The sequence below is a fragment of the Planococcus citri genome, chromosome 4, assembly GCF_950023065.1.
Source record: "Planococcus citri chromosome 4, ihPlaCitr1.1, whole genome shotgun sequence".
NCBI lineage: Eukaryota > Metazoa > Arthropoda > Insecta > Hemiptera > Pseudococcidae > Planococcus > Planococcus citri.
Window position 1 is genome coordinate 56,272,316 of NC_088680.1, and position 21,698 is coordinate 56,294,013.

The 21,698-nt window shown below is 33.6% G+C and overlaps 2 protein-coding genes across 3 annotated transcripts in view; one reads left to right on the forward strand and one right to left on the reverse strand.

Moving 5' to 3' along the window:
- NaCP60E (Na channel protein 60E) overlaps positions 1-21,698 on the forward strand; it is a 272,797-nt gene that overhangs the window by 87,278 nt on the left and 163,821 nt on the right. The window lies entirely within an intron of this gene.
- Positions 10,384-13,283, reverse strand: LOC135842915 (leukocyte elastase inhibitor-like). The gene is made up of 6 exons (XM_065360603.1): positions 13,088-13,283; positions 12,893-12,979; positions 12,599-12,792; positions 11,579-11,797; positions 11,206-11,346; positions 10,384-11,100 (listed from the first exon to the last, which is right to left on the reverse strand). Exons 2-6 carry the CDS (start codon positions 12,977-12,979, stop codon positions 10,506-10,508), a joined length of 1,236 nt encoding a protein of 411 aa, XP_065216675.1. The 5' UTR covers positions 13,088-13,283; the 3' UTR covers positions 10,384-10,505.

The following is a 21,698-nucleotide window of genomic DNA, read 5'->3' on the forward strand; positions in this document are numbered from 1 at the left end:
CGAATGCACCCGAAACAAGATAAAAATTGTTACAAAAAGCGTAATGCGCCATTAGATTTATACAAAGAATAGTGTCGTCTTTATACTATTTTATATTTTTGATATAAACGATATTTGGTTTTTTTCCCTCTTTTTTCGTGTATCGTAGTTCGGTCGTGTTTGACTTTTTGACTCGAAGGCGATCGATTGTTTTGTTATGAAGTTGAAAAATATTTGTACTGAAATAGATTTTATGAGCTCTAAATTTTTGAAAAAATGTTTGTTTCTCTTCACTGGGAAAAAAATATAAGTACCCAAATTGCGATCTTCAAGCTCATAATGTTAATTCAAAATATTGGAAAGTGAGTTCTGCGCCAGGATGATCTCAAGAAAATTCATATTCGAATTTTGAAGGGTAAAGGGTTGGTGGAAGGATGAGTAGAGGATGAAATTTGTCATTTTTTTCACCACGATAATCTTTTACTGGACCGGTAAGCACATTAAATCATGTTGAAAATCATACTTACTCTTTTATCAGATTTATAAAATTTTGAAGGGGTCAATTTACTGAACAGCTCGAGAATGAATTGAATGAACTCTGAATTTATGGCAAATGGGTTTTCTTGCATCTAGATTGCAAGAAGTGTATCAGAATGCAATTTCCCATCGTACAATTTTGCATCCTATCGAAAAATTGAATGGCGGGTTTTGCGCCAGGAGCAGTTTATATTCATTCGTGTAATTTTAAACTTCAAACATATGCATTTTTCTCTATTTTTATTTTATTTTTTTTATTTTTTTTTGAATGATACAACCATGAGATTTTTTTGAGATACTCCTGGCACAAAACTCCCTTCTTCATGATCATTTTATTTAAATTTGAAGTTATGTGCTTGAAAGTTCCAATCATTCGGTGCATTTCTTGTCAATATAAAAGAGGAAAAAAACCTTATTTTCCAAAAATTTAGAGTTCAAGGGATTCAGAATTGACGAGACAGACTGTAGAGTGAATTTGATGATCACTGAATTCATGGAATGAAAGCTCTTCTTCACTCACGATTGCAAGAAATGCATCAAAATGCAATCCACGAGCTTAAAAATCCGAGTCTTAGTGAAATAATCGAAAGCGAGTTCTGCGCCAGGAGCAATTCTTGCAGTTTTTGAACTTCATCGTCGCATTCAAGTGTTCATTTTTTTCAAGATTTTTCCATGTCTGAGATAAGAAAACCACCGTTACTATCACTCTTGTGATGAGAACTGGAAGGAGGTTGGAGTCAAGGACAGTTCCACTGCAGCATATTTTTTTTGGATTTTTTCAAAATGAATTTTTGGTTTTAAAATTTTTGAAAATAGGTTTGATTTTTGAATTTTAATGTTTTTTTGGTAAAAAGTTGTTAATACAAACTATTCTAAAGATCTCAAAAAGCAAAAGAGGCTGCAAATTTTTTTTAAAAAAAGTCTTTTTGCTTTGAGAGGGTTGAAAGGGGAATGACAAACATGATCGCGTTTAGTATGTAATAAAATCAAATTCGGTTCACGAGCACATCAAGTTGTAAACATTCTTTCAAAATATTTTTCCGAAATGCAGCTACGTGTAAAAATTCATTCGAGCAATCCAACGCGAGAGAATCACTGGAAATTAAACATAAACACGGAAACTTTTTAAAAGGGACTTTAATCGAAATCATTAAATCGTAATCATTAAATTTATATTTTTCCATCGCATACGTAGGTATGTAGCAGTAGGTAAACATCGCAGGTACCAGATTTACCTCTACAGTTAGACAAACAAAATCTTTTGCAGAGAAATCCTCACGTACGCTGGGTTATTTATTTTTTCACTGTTTTCCTTCAGTCTCTCTCAGTATATAGGTACGTTGTTGAAAATGAACAATTTCGTTGAAAAAATAATCCCCGGATTTGAACTCATTCGAATCTTACTTTAGTATACAGATGAAATAAGCAGAGAGTGTTTTTTTCATACAAACGAATGAAATGAAAAATTATTCGATAAGTACGTTTTAAAAATTATTATTATTTTGCATAATGCACCACACTCGTATGTAGTGAGCTAATAAATGAAATCATTTCATTCTTGTGCATTTTGCGGATCGTTTTAAAACACTAAAACGTAGTAGAGAATACGTATCACGTAGTTTTATAAATGAAATAAGCCATACACAGTGAATTACATCGTAAACAACGTTCAAAGGTACTTTTTCCCTCAACGTTTTTAGTCTTCATCTTATGTTTTCGCAGAAAAAATTTTAGCCTATTTTTTTTGTCGAGAAAAAGAAAAATATACTTTTAGACCTGCTAATACAATAAAACAAAAGCAAAAGAAAAATACATCTCGCTTGTGTAACACGTTTTACCAAAGGTTGACGCAAATATTGCCAGCTCCTATGTATTACATATAACAACAAAAAAAAAGGCCAAAGAACATGACCTTTTTTTACGCAAAGGCTATAATAAAAATAAACACGAGCCTATTAAATATGCGAAAAATTTCCCCATTTTTAAGAGTGTAAAGTAGCGTGCAACAACATAACCGCACTCGATACAATATACCTTATCTAAACACGCATAAAGAATACGAGTAGCTCTTTAAATGGATCGAATATTAATATTGACCTTTCCCGTTAAGCTCACAAACGAATTTTTCCTCTTGTACGAAAAATTGTACATTTTTTATGCGACTTTTTTTTTGTGTAAATGTACGAAAACGCGGAAAAAATGTGTAAAGGGTTAATCGAGGGCATATATGTACGCAAGTGTAGTATTTCGACTACTATAATCGTAACTATGCAGAAATTTTTCTAGGTCTATAAATTCTAAAATGTCCTTTGCCATACATTGGAGTTTTTCAGAGGTTTTTGCGTATGACGGCTCTTGTATTAGGTAGGGTCACGGGTGGTTAGTTGTCAAAAAAAAAAGTTTTTTGAAGTTTCTGAAGCCATTTATGAATATTTTTTTGCGGTTTTGGGCTCATTTGAAAGCTTGATTCTTTGCGCATGTTTTCTTTTTTTAAAATTGAATTTTGGTTCATGTGATGAATAGTTAATGATGGATTTAGTGAGATACTTTTTTGTGACAACTAACAACCACCCCTGTTGTAAGTTGTCAAACACGCATTCACTATTGATTTAAAAAAAACTTACAATTCAATTTTCGAAAATTTTCAAAAAGATAACACGTGAGAAGGACTAAACTTTTAGATAAACCCAAAAACTTGAAAAAATATCCATCAATGACTTAAAAATTGACTGGTCATTCTTTGAATTTTTTTTTTGCGTAGGTAAATCGATCAATACAACTTTTTATTCGTTTTATAGAATGAAGGCAGAAAAAAATGATTCAATAATGCAATAGATAATTTTCTAAAAATATTTTCCCACTTTGATGCATATTTTGGTAAACTATCTCATTGACAACTAACAATATTCCCTTTTTTGACAACTAACAACTTCTCGTTTTTCATCTTTGCATCAAAAAATTTTATTCATTTCAAAATTTTTTGTAATTGAACATGTGATTACTGAATCCGTGATAAAATTTCCTTTAAATTGATGTATAATTTATTTACTTTTGACATATTTTTGATGTTTAAAAACGAAAAGTTCCAATTTAACATGTGTAACTTCGCACCTGTAAAATCACTTTTTTCAAAACTGTATCCCCAAATAAAAAGCTATGTAGCCAATTTTGCATGTTGGAACATTAGTAGGTATAGCATGAAGTTATTATGAAGGTTTCGTGGAGATAGCGTTCATGTATCCTTTTAAAAACGCAATTTGACAACTAACAATTATTGACAACTAACCACCCGTGACCCTACCCCAAATTTTAGTAAATTTCATTTTTTTTTTTTAGCTTACAAGGAAACCTCTTGAGCTGTCACCCTCCGATTTGAACTAGACCGCGATTTTTGGAGAGAGCGTGGTAGCTAAAACCCCTAAAACCAAATTTTCAGCTGTCCAACTTCATTTTTCAATTTTTGGCGAACGTTTGAAAATTCAAAATTGACTGTTTTTGGTGATTTATGCTATTTTCAAAAGAAGAACGTACATTGATGAGTAAAAATGATTTTTCAATTCCTCCAGAACTTTGAATATGCTCCAGAAGGCATGAATATGAAGTTGGGCAGCTAAAAATCGAGTTGTGTGTCTTACTCGACCTGTTTGAGTTTATCCACATTTGAGCTGATTTTGAGAGGGATACTTCAAGAGTGGTTGTTTGAGCAGCTTTTTTCATGATAGAAATATCCGAGGGCATTTCCAGCCATTCTGGAGCTTCCAGCATAATTTTCAAATTCTCCAGAATTTTGAATTTGCTCCGGAAGTCGTGAATATGAAGTTGGGCAGCTAAAAATCAAGTTGTGTGTTATACTCGACTGGTTTAACGGGTTCATCAACATTTGAGCCGATCTTGGGAGAGACAACTCGAGTGGTTTTTTGACCAGTGTTTTTCATAATAAAAATATCCAAAAAATCAAAACTTTCCCTTTTGTGTGGAAATTTTCAAAATTTGCGCGAATTGCTGTACTTTGTCCAGAATTAACCTCCGGAGGGTGAATTTCGCCATTTCCAGCTATACCATAATGGTGCATATGAAATTTGAAATGTGAAGAGCTGATGAGTCGTTGAGTCATAAATGTCATAATGTATGTAAGTACCTACATATTTGATAACAATGAATAACAACCGAAAATAATAACAAACATTTCTGGAGCCGCTACATAACTCCGCCTCCAGCGGAGGAGCTGCGATTTTGAATAACAATAAGACAGAATGAGTCGATTTTGAATTGGTTAGTCGATGACTGATGTTGCAATTTGTTGATTCTGAAGGAAAAAGTGCTGATACATGATGTTTGAGGTTGCTTCTATGAGAATGTCTGACCAGATTGAGAATTCTGAACTACAGGAGACTGACAGTTGAATCGATGACATTTGCATCAGAATCCTGCATGGTGTACTTGAAAGTTATCTGTGTAAGTTGTTGGACAAATGTGGTAAGCTACCAAATATAACTTATCCAAAAGCAGTTATAAGTTATAACTGGGTTACCCGTTGCAAATATACCGCTGAACGATTATTCTAACCTAACTTGTAGTTAAAATAACTACACTACCTATGATTATACCGTGTTCTTATCAGAAAAATAATGTTTGCTTCCTTCTTATCTGTTTGATGAGACACCTAGAGAACCGAAGCTAACTTACTGCTGCATCAACGGGTAGTTGTAGTTAGTTATTCTTCAGTTGTGCGCACTGACAAAACTAATTACAGTTAGTAATGTGTAAGTTAGATTAGCTGATAGCTCCGGTGGGCGGTGGTTATCCCACTATTTTAACTACACCATGCAGGACTCGGATTTGCATTGGAATTGTTGATTTGTAGGATGAGGCGAGTGAATTTTGACAAAGCGTATAGGGCTCACTACCACTGCTGGGCTGTTCACATTATTTTTTGAACTGCGTTCGTTCACATTCAATGAGATTTTCAAAATTATTGTTCATGTTCCGTTCATTTTTTTTACCAAAAACTTCCGTTCTGTTCAGCATTCCATTCAAATAAGATGTGAGAGCTGCATTCATTTACTGTTTGCATTGTGAATTAGTCCAATTCAATGCTTAGAAATTAGAAAAAAAAAGTAAAATTCTCCAAAAAATGGAAAATACTGAGTAAGGGTAAGGGCGCCCAATATGGACCACATTTTTGTTTTTGAATACTGTGACCGCTGTAATTGAGCTGAAAATTTCGTTGATAGCTTAAAACTACTACCATATACCAAATACGTAAATATTTTCAGAAATTTTAAGTGGGTCAAAAAAATTGTTTTCTTAAAAGTGTCAAAAATCGAAAATTAAATTTTGGGTTCTTAATATGGACCAGTTTGAAAATTTATTTAAAAAAAGGCTACAATGTTGTAAAAATACGTTCAATTGCTGAAATTCCATTAGAATATATTTAATTAAGTCAATAAGAGTAAATTCCAAGTGGCTCAATATAATTTTTTTCCTGAAAAGAGTCAAAATTTGAAAAGTAAATTTTGGGTCCCTAATATGGACTACTTTAACTTAAAATTGTCAAATCCATAGCAAATCTACAGGTAGTCCATATTAGGCTACCCTATAACTTTGAACTTTGAAAAATCATAACTATAAGTACCTTGAATGATTACTAGAATGTCTCTATTGATTCAAAAAACTGTAGCACTTTTCTGTATTAAAAATAAATCACATCATAACGTTTCCCCGGAAAATTTTTCAAGAATCCAGATTTTCGTGAAACGTGAAAAAAATTTTGACCCTATCAATTTCGTTTTTTCCCTCTCAGTTCGCGAATTTTGACTTTAGGGGTTTGATTTTGGTCTCATTGTGTTTTTCTGTGAAAAATACACTACATAAAGCTTGTTCCCACTAGGTAGTGCTCATAGCCAACGAAATTGACTGGTGGTCCATATTAAGCAGTGGTCCATATTGGGCTACCTTACCCTTAATAAATTATTTTTTGAATGGTGAAAAAAGCTGTTCTGTTCCCGTTCCCATTCTGTTCAACTTTCAATAATTTAATTTCCGTTCTGTTCAAGTTCGTTCAATTGGTGGAAAAATCACATCCGTTCCGCTTGAACATGCGTTTTTGAATGCAAACATGTACACGTGGTCATATTTTGCGGAATGAAGTCAAAATTATTCTGGCCGAAGTGGTGTCAGTGATTTCATTGTTGTTGTTGTTGAGAATGATTGAAATGAAGTTTTACTTACAATTAATGATTTTGTCTTTGATATGCATTACTGGCTTAGGAATGGCATATCCCATCGCTGTGTTGAGTGGGCGTTCCAACGTCGTGGCCACCAATTTGCACTGTAATGGTACCTACATATGAAATTGGAAATGTGAAGAGCTGATGAGTCGTTGAGTCGTAACATACATATATTTGATAACAATGAATAACAAGTGAAAATAATAACAACATTTCTGGTACCTACCTAACTAGAATGAGCGGTCGTGTATTTCTTACAGAGAGCTGCTACACCAGCCATTCTGGAGCCTCCGGGGCAATTTTTAATTTCTGCAGAATTTTGAATTTCCTCTAGAAGGCGTAAATATGAAGTTGGGCATCTGAAAATTTCAGTGTTGCAAGCATTTTCATCATGCTCCAAACTCCACTCTCCACTCCTAGTTTTGAAATTTACTCATTTTACTCACTCCATACTCACTCCAAAGGAACTGTCAACACTTTTACTCCACTCCTACTCCACTCCTTACTCCTATAATTTTTCGTCATTTGTCATTATTTTTCAGGAATTCTGACTCTACAGATATTCAGTGATTGATTATATCCACAAAGTAAAGGTGTAAGATGGTGAATTGGTGAAAGTATTTTCAATAATTGATAAAATAACATCATTGGCTATAACTAATGAGAAAAATGGTAAAATAAACAAATAAATGAATTAAAAATACATGAGTAACAGTAACAGCAACATTTTTTGATGTAATTAGTCAGAAAATTGGGGGGGGGGGGAAAGAGGAGTAAGGAGTGTTGATTTGGCAACACTCCAACTCCACTCCTACTCCTTTTTGAAACAGGTGGAGAACTCCATCATAGGAGTGTGGCTCCACATTACAGCATAGATTGCTCTTACTCCAAGCATATGCCCCTCTAAAAATCGCACTCCTTGCACTCCTTACTCCTACTCCTACTCCTACTCCACTCTTGCAACACTGGAAAATTTGGTTTTAGGAGTCTTGGACCATGCACTTTCCAAATATCGTGGTCTTGTTCAAATCGAATGGTGACACCTCAAGAGGTTCCTTGTTAACGACATATTTAAATATATTATAAACGTCCGGAAAATCTAGAAATGCAACCAGAGAAGAATAATGAGAATGATTGAATCATATTTTTAAGTAAAAAAATAAAAATACTCCCACAAAAACAAGACCTAGCTGGTAGGTACTCGAAAATCGAGTGAAGAAAATATTGTTCTATGAACTTTCTGCAGTAAAAAAAAAAGTTAATCCATTTTCTTGCATGGAAATATTCTCAAATCACCAAATAAAACACAGAAACTGAGAAACATGATGGATCTGTTGAGGTCTACCTATTTGGGTCGTGAAATTTTCTAGATCAAATTGGATCTGACTTGAATCTGATTAGATGTTATTGTACCTATTGACCTAATTATGAGTTGTTCCAGTTCAGTTGCTTCCAAACCGGATCCATTTGTATAAAAACATTTTTGAACCCTTCATTAGGTAATTTAAATCAAATTACATCAAAAAATCCCCCCCCCCCCTCGGATTACTCTATATTTATATCTGCAAATAATTACCTACTTCTTCTGAGACCTCATGCAATTATTTTGAAATATCAACAAGTGTAATGGTAGGAATAATACCTGTTTAATCTACACTAAAATTTCTTAAATCTCCCCTTAACGAGACTCACACTTGGTAAATCGAGATATATATATGGCAAACAGACCAATAAAAAAGATAATGTCAGCATGCAGCTTATCTCCGTGACTCTGAAGTAGCGAGAAACGTAAAAGTTGTAACGGATTCTGAACGTACTTACTGCATGAAATTGCCGGTTAAAGTATCTAACTTTTAATTTATCCCGTAATTAATCTTACACGCTTTTTTCGCCATTTTCAACTCGGTAGTTTTTCGCTTTCATTTGACACATTACTTAAATAGGTCCCTACTCTACAGAATTCATCTCTGAGTAAAGTTTAATTTAAATTTGAGAAAATTTCGTAGTACTCTTACAAATCGAATACAGTCGACAAAACCGCACACGACGAATTTCACGTGGCTATATGTAGACCTTATATTTCAACGCGATAAAACCACAATTTCACTGTAAAGAAATTCCACCAAGTGTAAAATATGTAAAATAGCTTAAACGAATTGAAAAAGTTGAAGAAAACGTAGTTTCTTTTCGAAATTCAAACTATATACTTATACCGTAAAAGAAAAAGGAAAAAATTTCGCTATTGATACTTATAAAAAAATACAACTTTTTATTAAACTATATATGTTGGAAAGAAATACGCCACAATTGACATGCCTTTTTTAGGCATTCTACATGTGTTGAAAATTACTCGACCTTTCTATGTGTAAAAAAGCTTATCCTTATCAAGTGAACCAAAAATGAAGTGGGCCCGACTATTACTAAGAGATTTCTCAATTTTCCACCGTTTGGCAATGACATAGACATCGTATTTCTCCTTTTTTTTTTACCAACTCGATCGAATACAGAGGGAAAAAACACACGCAGACGTCAAAGCAGAGGAAAAAGCTCATCCAGCGTAAATAATATTTATTTTACGCTGTTCGTGTTTAGCGTAAGAATGGCTATTACTCGTATTTTTTTCCTCTTTGTGAACGCGAACTGGAAATGTGATATAATCGAAGAATCATTATCGAAAAAACGAACAATAATTTCGTAAAATTATGTAAAATACTTTATGCTTGTCGTCGTCGTCGTGAAGCGTTGCTCATTTCGAACGATTGTTCTCTTATCGTAGTAGGTATATCGACGCGAAGATACAGAGGGATAACTCAATCAAAACTAGCATGCCGAATGTACCTAGTTAATTGCCAGATAACTAAAATACGTACAATAATCGACTAATTTAAACGTCGCTTCTCGCTAAAAGACAAACATTTTGTAAAATTCAGTTCTAATTCTATCGTCCGCGTCGAGTGCGCGTGTCGTTCTTATATTATAGCGATAATACCTACATTCGTTGATATTTATCCTTTGCACCGTTTCACCGTTCATTTTGCCATCGCATCGCTAACATAATCACCGATCAAAAACCATTTCCTATACAGAACGGAACCCTTTTCGTCGGTATTCATTCAATTACAATCAACCGTTGCTCGCCTTTAATGCCTCTCTTGCTATTTAATTATTCAAACTTTTCTTCCGTTTGACTTTATGGGCACGAAAATCTCGACACTGGTGGAGCGACGCACAGGTCTGGGTACACAAACGAAAATTCGTCAACAAACCAGACTGTTACGCTACTCGCAAGCTTATGGTAGATATTTTTTGTGTAAACGGTGAACTCGACTCGAAGCTGGCTGCTTTAAAGCCAACGTAATTAATTGCTCATTTGGTGTGTATCTTTCGAGGATTTAGGTGTTTTTACGAGTTTGGCCAAGTAGATACTTTTGTGTAAATAAATTACACTCGTTGTTGAAAACGAAATGGGGAGAAAAAACAAGGCTTACAAGAAAAGCGAGTGGTTTTTCGAGCAGAGCGAGGAACGTCACAGGAAACGTTTTACTTTATGTACCTACCTATATGAGAAGACTTATTCAAGTCTATGCCTACTTATTGGATACCTTGGAGAAAATCTTTGAAAAATAGTTACTTCATATTTTTTGATGCAATAAAAACAAATTTAATGTACTCAAACTCTACAAAAAATACATTGGTAGGTATCTATCATCTAACAATGAAAGTTTGAAAAAAATCACAATGAAAATAAAATATTGCTTTTCAAGCACTCTCGTCAGCCGGATTTTGTACCACACCAGTGAACAAAATTATGCCCGAAGCTCGATGGTAAATCGAAAAAAGAAATGGTCGATCAGCATGGAACGGAAGAGGTGGATTTGAGTAAGTTACTAATGACTCAAGGGCAAATTGTACGGCAGTCACTGCACTGGCTACAGTTCCTTCTTCGTTAACTTCGATCTCAGCCACGTGACTTACTTTTGATACAGCTACATTATTCAAGTCCACCATATTGCCCAGTTCAGCCTTATCAAACATTTGTTTTACTCCTAGTTTCGTCAAATGCTCATTTATATCTTGAGACCAACGGAATTTCATTCGAGGAATTTCGTAATTCACGTAGGTACTTTTCAAGGATTCGATTATTTTTGGAAGTTGTTCTGGTTTGAGTGAATTTACGAGTGTTTTGAGGGGTTGGTTTCGATGTGGAAGGACAATCAACATGGAAAAGTCGTGGTATAGGTATGGTAAACTGATGGCTTCGAATTTCAGATCTTTATTATCGATGTAAAGAATTGATTCGTTGTTACTCATTGTTGGTACTTTTACCAGTTTCACTCCAGTGTTGAAATTTTTCCTGTGATTTGAAAGATGTAGGTACTTGAAATGATTCATATGAACGAATCTAACGTACAATAATTAGTTTTGAAAGTTTATAGGTAGGTAACTAAGATGAGCTTACGTTTCAGTATACGACTCAGTAAAGCTATCGGCCCATTTTCCGGCGAAGTATAAAGCACTTGCTAATAATATTACTGTGTCCTTTGATAATTCGCTCTTGAATAGATCCTGTATGCGATTATTTGTTTTTTCAGAAACCCATCTAAAATAAACAGAAATTACCTATTATTTTATTTTATTTTTTTTCAAAGTTTCCAAAGTCCATTGATGAACTATTTAAACACCATTGTCGTCCTATTAGATTTGATAGGTCTGAACAGCTCAAGTCCGATTAAAATGTTGATCTGATCGGGTCTAACTGATCAGATTCAATCATTCTCCTCTAGGTGGATAAAAAAAAAGTGAAAAAATAAATAAAAAGATGAAATGATTACTTATTCACAGCATTTGTAGCTTCAGGTCCTCCCTTGGCAAAATCCAATTGTTGAGATTGACTTTTATAATATTTTGTCGTGCCTTTCAAGTAGTTTTCTTTGAGTTTTAATCCTTTCTGAACGAATATTCCATTTGCAATGTTCACTTTGGTCCCATCATAAGTTGTGTTCTGTATGTCGTTCAACAACTTTCCGAAATTTTCGTGACCTTCTGCGGATCTGTTAGTGAAAATGGATAAGTTTTTAATTTTTTTCAAATAAGTACATATGTACAATGTTCCTGAGAATTTGGCTTCAGCGAAGTGACTGATCATTCTTGCCTCAAAATCAAATTTTCAACTGTCAAAATTATTAATATTTCAACTTTTGGCAAATTTTTGAAACTAAAAAAAAAAAAATTGCCTCAATCATCGCCTTTCTTTTGTATTTTATGATGAATAAAAATCTGAAAATAGATTTACCTACGCAATGAATAAAATAAGTGTGGGAATCGAATTAGGGAGGTTTATATTGGTGTTCAAACTGATTTTCAGATTTTTATCTAAAAATTTACCATTTTTGTGTAAAAAAAAACAAACAATGCACACCAATTTCCTATTTCTATCATTTTCAAAAATTTGTTAAAATTTGAAAAATCAACTTTGACAGCTCAAAATCTGGTTCTGTGGGGTAAATTAACATGCACTTTGATTGAACCAAATTTCAGTCAAATGAGAGTTGACGGATTGTATCGGTCCTTTTGTTAGTACCCATAGGAAAATGATTGGATGGGATTCGGTCGGAACAGATCTAATCCGAAATCCGATCAAAACTCTGACGTGATTGGTCAGATTTAATTGATTTGTGGAATGTCCAGATCTGATCAGATCTATTCAGATATGGTCAAAATTTTGATCCAGATCGAATCTGATAAGATCTGGTCAGTTCAAATTGGATCCATGCAATCTCCTAATCGGATCAGATCTAATCATTTTCCTTTGGGTATAAGCTTAATGAAATAATTCATGTTTGCTAGCTTACGTCTTTTCTCCATCAGAAAGTCCCAAAACTTTGGAAAGCTCATTTTTGGTGGTGCCAGTGGCGCCTAAATGTACCAAAGCCAACGCTCCGTAAATGTTGAGTGGTGAGAATATGAAGTTTCCTTCTGGTTTCAAGTCATTTACTACTAGTTTGGAAAAATCTACGTTCAGTTTATTAATGCTGCTCTTCACGTTCTATAATAATTGTCACAATATTTGTAGTTCAATTACGTAATAATGCATCGGAGAAGGTTTTTAAAAATTGGTACTCGCTTTATTATAGCCTATCACTTACTCGAGAAAATTCATTTTCGACAGGCCCTTGTTGCGAAAATACACACACATTCCCGGTAACTAATATTAATGCTATGAATAGAATCATCTAACAAAACACAGGTTATCATGAAAAAAAAAGTGAGGTATAGATTAGACACCTACTTAATGGAATCAAATTTTGAAAACAAAAAAATAAAAATTCAAATTAACTCACCTCGAAGTCTTCTGTCTATTGAACTATCACAAATTATAGATATTTTTTAAAAATCATGCATCCGAGCCACGATCCAAGTCACTCGAAAATATTACACCTTACTTGATTTTGTACCAAATTTATAGGTACACTTTGGTTTGGTAAACGTTCTGCATAAATACCTAGCTTTTAAATGGTCACAAATCGTTTAAAATATTAATGTTTGCTAAAAGGCTGATGAAACAAAAAAAAAAAAAAAAAAAAAAACACGTTTGCACAGCAAAATAATGTAAAGCTTTTGAAAGCCCCACATAACTTCCACACTTGAGTTTTGAGCGCAATTTAGCTCATTCTTAAATGTTATACTCGTTAGACGTCAAAAGTGTACACATAATAGGGTATCCCATCTCCTAATAAACCGCCAACATTTGTCCAAATAAGAAGCCTCGGTATGAAAAAAAAATGTAGAAAGTTCTAAACAGGAAATCAGAATGTTTAAGAAAGAAGTGTTTAAAATTCAACGAAACATCAATTCATTTTCTTGTTATTTTTTCTACTTTTCATCTTCATTTTTTATGATTTTTTGTTTTTATTCCAAATACAAAAAAATTAAAACTAATCTAAACTAATAATCGAATTCAAAAATCATCCATGTATACATTTACGACACATTTTCAAACTTTAATGAAGAGAAAGTAATCATTTCATCAAATTTTTCGGCCTTGAAAATTATTTACATCTCAGTTGTTGTCTCTTATTGTAGTATGCTTTAAATAGGTACGTATTCTACCAGTGTTCAGAATTGCCGAGGATTCCATCTGGAATACTTTGACTTTCAGTACAATCCAATTTTTTTCACCTTGATCGACATTCAGAAAAAAAGTAATAACGAGTGGGCTCTGTATTTTACAGATTCGATTGGTTGAAAAGAATAAAATTACATAAATGAATACCTACACATTAAATAGGTTGAAAATCTATTCCCAATTGTGGAAAATCTACTTGATCAAAAAATCTGTTGGGTAGGTATTGTAATAAAATACGAGTAAATACAATGATTCAATGAAATAACTAACCATCGGAGATGTGTGAAATGTTCAGCAAATACCCTGCACGTTTGATCAATTATTATACCTGCAAGTGAACTGAGAACAAAGCCAGCACTCTAATCGATGTCAATTACTAACTCCAGTTATAGATACTCGTACAAATTATCTTAATTGAAGTTGAATGGACTTTCTAAAGCAAAATATCATTCACTACGACAGTCATTATGGTGCATTTTGCCCATTAAACTCGGTCATTGGTAATGAAACAGGTAAACTATATCAAATACTTAGGTACTTATAAAGTATAAAATACGACAAATTACAAATTCCTCCGAGACGCATTTTCTCTATACTCTTTTGATACGCATAAAAGACTTTTTGAAAAAAAAAGAGCATCGTCTCTAGTCGCAGTAGGTTGGGTCTCTATTCTCATAAATACATAAAAAAAATGAATCTGCTCGTGGCATTTCATTTTACAAGTTGTAAGGTAACTGAAAAATTTCACTTTATGCTTAGTCACGCTGGGAAAAAAATTTTCAATCGCAGACGCCAGTGATTTATGAGATAAAGCTCGGATCTAGCGAATAAGATATTTTCGTATCGTCATGACAACGGCCCAGGCGCCAGGGCGTGGTGAAAATCAGACGACAATCGGGAATTCCACATAAATTAATGTAATTATTGTTGTATGGTAGTTTAGAGCTCATCTCTTCAACCTGCCGGTTACCTATAAACCTTGTATAATACCGTGAAAGATATGTAATTTCGGTACGAATATTACCCGGTGTTCGCGCCGTCCTAATTCAATGATAAACTTTCGATGGTATAAAGCATTAGCTATAGCTAGTTATTGAACCATTTGACGAACTTCGTGGCAATATTGCTCATTTTGTGATATTTGCTCTCTCTCGTTATATTATTATGGTTTGAATTTTCTCATTCGGGTCGGAGTCATTGAGAGTACTATAGCAGGGTTTTATCACTTTAGACGTTGAATGTCAAAATGTTGGGAGCTTTTACATCGCTTCATTTTGAAACGAAAATTCCTTGAAACCTTCGAATAGACTAAGGTGAATGTCCCCAAAAATTTATACGACGTTGAAAAAAATTTGACAATTTGTTACACTTGTTCACTTTAAACATTATCACATCATCATCATCATCATCGAGAAAGGAAATTGAAAATATGAAGAGGAACTCCTAAAAGCTTTCTTCCTACTACCATCTGATCCAATATATAATGAATAAAAATAACCAGAAATTGTAGCAATTTTTCAGCGTAATATTTTATTCGCAACATGTCTATTCTTAATAGCTTTTTCTTTTTGAGCATGAAAAATTGGTTATTTTTTGACCCAAATTAACATATCAAACAGTCGCAGCCCCGCCATCCATTCGTACAGAAATATCTCAAAAATAAACAATTCAAAAGAATAAAGTTTTTTTTCAGCCTTTTACGAACAAATGTTATAAATGAGATTAAGGCGAAATTTACAGCGTGTCATTTTTTTTATCCAAATAGTACATTTTCATTTCGCTATGGCAATTTAAATAAGAAAACTTTACTAAAACGTTTATCATGCTGTCATGGAGAGCGGCAAATAGAGAAAAAAGAATTTCACACAGTAATCGACTACATACTTATAACGCATACGATGATAATATCGAACAGTAAACGTAAGAAATTTGCTATCGTTCACCTACGTACATACGAGTATTTTGTTTGAAAACAAAAATACATTTATATGTTGCTCGTATATTTGGAATTTTGGAACCTCGTTTCTAAAATAATGGCGTCGATTTTTCAAAAAAAAAAAAATATATTCGTTGAAGTCAACATTCAACATCTTTGTTCTAGTGTTATTATGTTGGCCATTTAATCCGCCAAACACGTTGCATTATTTCATGGTACCTACCTATCTATTGTGAAAACCTAACTTACATAATGTATATTTATGTACGTACACAGCTGTGTATGAATTCGCGTGTCTTTGGAATATGCATCGCATTTTATTAAAGTTTACATCGTGTCATCAGCTTTATGGTTGAAAAAAAATTCGCGTACATTTTTAGCTCGTATTTTAATACTTGATTCGTTGTATTTTATTTATAAACCAGACACCTAGCTAATCGAGGACAAGTTAATGGACTTGGGTTCACGATACGTTGTCACGGATGTGATTCGTTCATTTTTTTAATTGACATCACTACCCTTACCATCGTGAATAAAATTCTCACAGTGATTTAATTGATAAGATGAAATATGTATTATTTATGAATGGAAATTTAACGTTATTTTTGAATGAAATTTTTGAATTAAAAGGTGAAAAAGATACGTTAACCTTATTGCTTTTAATTTACGAGTACTAGGGTACCCTATATTCTGTGGATTAACGCTGCAATATTGCATTTTTCTCTCTTTCTCTCGTTGAAAATTACGAAATATTTTTCTTTCTATAATACACTACGTATTGAAGAGAACCCTTGATCATATTACTATAACTTTTATCGAAATGCAATACACTTTCATTTAACGGAATATTTCAATTTTCTCGCGTATCTTTACTTTTTCCTCGAGGTAAGTTGCAATTGTGCTAATGCAAAATTGAGATTCGAGATCATGAAGAATATCGTTTCTCGTATCCAGTTCCATAGGGTATAGTTATTGTTATCAGAATACTTACTACGACAAAATCATTCAAGTAGGTAAGTATGAGTAGATACTTCTTTGTATGTACCTATAGGTACCTCAAAAAACAGAATAAAAAATGAAATGAAGTTTCATACATGTACCAACCGTTTACCTTAAACTAATCGGAGGTATTTATTTTGTTTTCATTCGTGTTAATAAAATTGCATAACTAATTCCCCGTAAAAACGATCCAATAATCCAAGAGTCACACCTGACGAAAATGTACCGAACGATTTGAAAGCTGGAACTGGTCTTAAGAGTTAGGGTATGTTACACTAGCTGTTTTGAAAGCTAACAGCCTGATGATCCAGAGCTGCCCCTTTTAAACACAGCGAAAGCTCGAAAGTTCAAAATTTTCAAGTACCTACTTTCAGCCGAGAAAACTGTTCTAAATGGAAGCAAATTGCGGAATTTCTCACTCTGAACCCAAATGTGTATCTTTTGAACCCTAAATGCTGCCAATGATCTGACAGATGGGTTTAAAAGAGGTGAAAACGCCAGAAATTATCAATTTTTCCAAAAAAAAATTGCATAAAAGCCATATAGGTGAGTTGAAAAGCATTTTACGATTTCAAAGATCAGTAACGATTTTCAAAATGAGAGATTTTTCAAAATGATCATTTTTGAGAGGAAGAGGATCGTGAGGGGAAGTAAAAAAAATGTTCTTACATAGGCATTGTGACACATTGAAATATACATGGTGTATGTATTTTTGGGTCGTAGAATTCTCTGCACAAATCGCTAAAATAACAGTGCATAATACGTGGAATTGTAGTTTTTCAAAAAGTAGAAATTAATTACTCAATACCAAAATAAAAAAATTAAAAATATATCACTAGACCAAATTTCAGTGTCTTGATCTTATTTTTCGATTTTTGGCAGAATTTTTAAATTTCAGAGATGATTAGTTTTTTTTATTAGAAAACAACAACAACAACAACAACACCAGCAATCACAAACAGTAAAAAAATTTGATTATGTTGAAGCAAGAAACTAAGATTTGATTCTTGTTGAATTTCTAACTTTTGAAATCAATTTGTTAGGATTTTCAACCCTTCTGGGATGTCAGGCGGATTTTTTTGAGTTTCCAGACTCCAGTTCTCAAAAAATCCCATAAAAAGGGCTCAAAAAAGTTCAGTTACAACAAAAGTGAATTCACTATTTTTGTCACCTGTTTGTGATGGATTTAGGCTCAAATTTTCAAAGTAAGTTTTTGCCAATTCAAATTAATTTATATTTCAATGGTGGCATCTAAATTGGTTTGAATAAACATTGTTTTGCTGGTTCAGCATATTAGTTCCAAGAAGCCAATAAAGCGATTTGAGTTTTTTGTTGAGTTGAGTTCTCTTCTTCAGAATATGATCTCTCATCTCTCCATGTGAGATGGTTATCAAGGTGTGTTCTCAGATACTTGACGACGTTTGTTCAAAGCATTTCATTGTTTTTAAACATTAGTGAGCGAGTTGTTTCAACTTTTCTTCTGGTAAAAAGGACGTAGCTCGATTTTTTATTATTGATTTGATTTTGATTCTCCAAGTTTGACACCATTCATTTATTGCATTCAAGTTGTATTGTAATTTGTCCATTGCAACATCTGGATCAAAATTGTGTGTGGTAATTGCAGTGTTGTCAGCTAATGTCGCCATCATAAGCGTGTCAAAGGGATGTCACCTGTGTAGAGAAGATATCATGTTGGACTCAATACACTTCCTTGTGGTACTCCTGCTCTGATTGTTCTGAAGTCAGAGAAGGCATTGTCAAATTTGACCATTGACCTTTTATTCTCCTCATCTGGACTGCTATTCCAATGATACATTTTGATGCAAACCTATCAAATCGAGCTTGTATAAAGAATGCCTCTGTGCATTGCGCAAACTCATCTCTTACCTTACCCTGCTTATAATCATGCACAGGGTTGGGTGACTGCGTGTTGAGGGTGCCATTAAATTCTTTGAAAACTCAATTTGAAGATTTGCATCAAGTATTCATGTGATTTCCAATTGCAATAAGCGGTCCAGATAAGGAATAAAAGGTCGATGTTATTTGACTCTGAATTTTCTATCACTTAGATCGTGAGCCAGAAGATTAGTATGTTTGGAAGATGATTTTCAAGCTTCATTAAGAGACTGGCATTCTATATGCAATTGAAAGCTTGGCAAAGCTGCATCGCCTTATCTTTGAGAGAGTTGTTAATTTTGTTGACGAGATGATGTACCTACTTGCTGAATAGTATTATGTTTGGAACAAAATCCGAATTGATGGTTTGGAATCAGCTTTCTCTTTTCCAGAATTGGCCATAGCCTTTGTAAAATTAGTTTTTTGAATAAGCTCATAGGTCTGTACAATAAGGTTTCATGATCTGGTTTTCCTAGTTTATGGATGAGAATAACTTTGGCATAATATTTCCATTGGTTGGGATAGAATCCAGTCTTAAGTACAGTAGTCCCCCCTTAATGGAATCGGTTTGGGCCGAGGTACTTTTAATTCTCTTAACTGGGATATTCTAATAAGCGGTACAATAAAAAAACACAGCAAAAAATTCAAAATATGTATTCTGTATCTTTGCTTATAGCATTATAACCTCGTACTACGAAAATCCTACTTGTATTTGGGCTTTCCCTGGTCATAAATAAGCTTGGACTTCCTTCAGCATAATTTCCATCATTTTCACAAACAAATTTCCAATTTCTACTCGTACTTATTTATTAGAATCGAGTTGGGACCCGGTATGTTTCATTCTATAAACCAGAGAAAATTGAAGGATAAAAACACAAAATTCCAAATTCTGTTGAAATTTCATCACTTTTAGATGTTTTTAGGAGTTGATTTCAGTACTTTTTTGGTTGTTTAGTTAGGTACATTTTGTCTTTTAATATGTTTTGAACACTTTTTTGGACAATTTTTATAAAATTTTACAAAAATTTCATATCTTTTTTGCCAATTTTGACTCATTACAAAATAATCTTCATTTTGTGTTTTTATGCCATTTTAACATGTTTAAAACATGTATTTTTCATCCACTTTTTGTTAAATTTTGTTAAATTTCCATGATTTTCTCCAACTTTTGAATATTAATCAATTCTGTTAACTGAGCTTAATGCTCTTTTTCACTACAATAAGTGATAAAATTTACATGTAAGAAGATGCAAGTGTTCCATCCCAACCCATTTTGATTCCATTATCCGAATTATTCTATTAACGCGACTACATTAAGCGGGGACTACTTTATCCTGTTAGAAATCTGTGTGATATACCAAATCAGCAGAGGAGGAAATTCTTTGTTGATTTTTCCGTTGATTTTGTCATATCTAGGTGATTTCTTGTTTTTAATTTGTTTAACAATTTGTCTAACTTCTTCAATTGTGATTTTTGGTATTGAGTAGAAAGATTTGAATCATGGATATGTTTTGACTCAAATATTTAAAATTCCAGGTTTAAAAAAATGTATTATCAGAAAGTTATCTCGGAAGTTTGATAGGTACCTATAATTTTGGTTATTCATTACTTTGTTCCCCAATAGGTATGAGTTTTCAAAAATCTGACAAAATGTCAGAAAGTCAGCAAGATTTTTCCCCAAGAATTTGAAAGTTGTAACGTAATCGGAAAGTCAACCGGTTTGTTCCTCCTGAGTTTTCAAAAGTTGATCTCGCACCGACTGATCAATTTTCTTGCAAGTGCTCCAAAAATTCTAGAAGATCTCAAATTCTCAAAAATGAGCCGATTCATGTGACTGCAATTTTTTTCTCCAGAGAAGAAGTAGAAAATATTTGGTACCTACTCTTCTTTGAATAAGTTGATGGAAAAAGGTCACCCTGTTTGAACTTTGAATCCGTCAACTTCTTGTGACAACAAGGAAATCATTTAAAAAACATAAATTTTTATCGCATTATTCAACATCATCAATTATTTATCCAAATACACAGATAAATTTCTTTCATAGCATTTCGTAAAATCACTCCGACATCGTAAAACCTCCTCCATTTGATCCTAAACAGACAATAAAAATGAGTGACATCTTATTATCTCGTCGAATAGGCGAGATTTGCCAATAAAAAAAGGATTCACGATGACTAGGCGAAAGTCCAGCAGCAGTTAATAATTCCAAATCCACCAATATCGTAATACCGGATGGTCGCACATAAAGAAAAGAAGAAAAAAAGAAAAGCCTGTATCGAATGTATCTCTTCCTCTTTTTTTTTCACACGGAAAATAAAATAAGGCAGGCATTCGAGTCGAAAACAATTTTTTACAATCTTCATCGTATCAATTGAAGCGTACACGTTACGCTCGCTGCGAGAAGACCGAGACTTGGAACACATTCGAATATATTTAATTCGTCTGCCGCGTCGCGCAAATTATAAAATATTTCAAACTACAAAGAACCCGCACTCGCTGCTTCGGTATAAAACGTTTTAAAAAGCTCGCAAATTTTATCAAAAACCGGTAAAAAGCAAAGCACGCGTACATCGTAGTCATAAAAAAAGGTCTCGCTAGCTTTTAACATTCACCCTATCGTCAACATCCAGATATCTACCTGCTGTACAACAGACGAGTTTTTGCCATGCTTTTTTCCCCATCTTTTTTCAAAGTACATACGTTGTTGGTATTTGCGAAGAGCAACACACGTCTCCATTTTCGAATATTCTCGTCTTGTAGACTAAATTTTTTCGAAATGTACACCGCTATACGAAAGAGTAGCTAGGTACTTGTGTATGCGACATTACACACCGACGGAAGGAATAAAAACATTTGACTCGACACGTCCGCAACACAAAATGCTCTCTGAGAATGTCTCAACATGGCATACCACAAGGCACACGCATTGTTCGCTCGTGCAAAGCAGTAAAAGTGAAAATCAGTTAAAATACTAGCAAGCCGACTGAAATATTCA

Coding starts and splice junctions, on each gene's coding strand:
- LOC135842915 (XM_065360603.1), bottom strand. CDS start 12,979: ATGATTCTATTCATAGCATTAATATTAGTTACCGGGAATGTGTGTGTA. Junction 12,793..12,892: donor TCGAAAATGAATTTTCTCGA/GTAAGTGATAGG, acceptor CAATTATTATAG/AACGTGAAGAGCAGCATTAA. Junction 11,347..11,578: donor GCTACAAATGCTGTGAATAA/GTAATCATTTCA, acceptor TGTTTATTTTAG/ATGGGTTTCTGAAAAAACAA.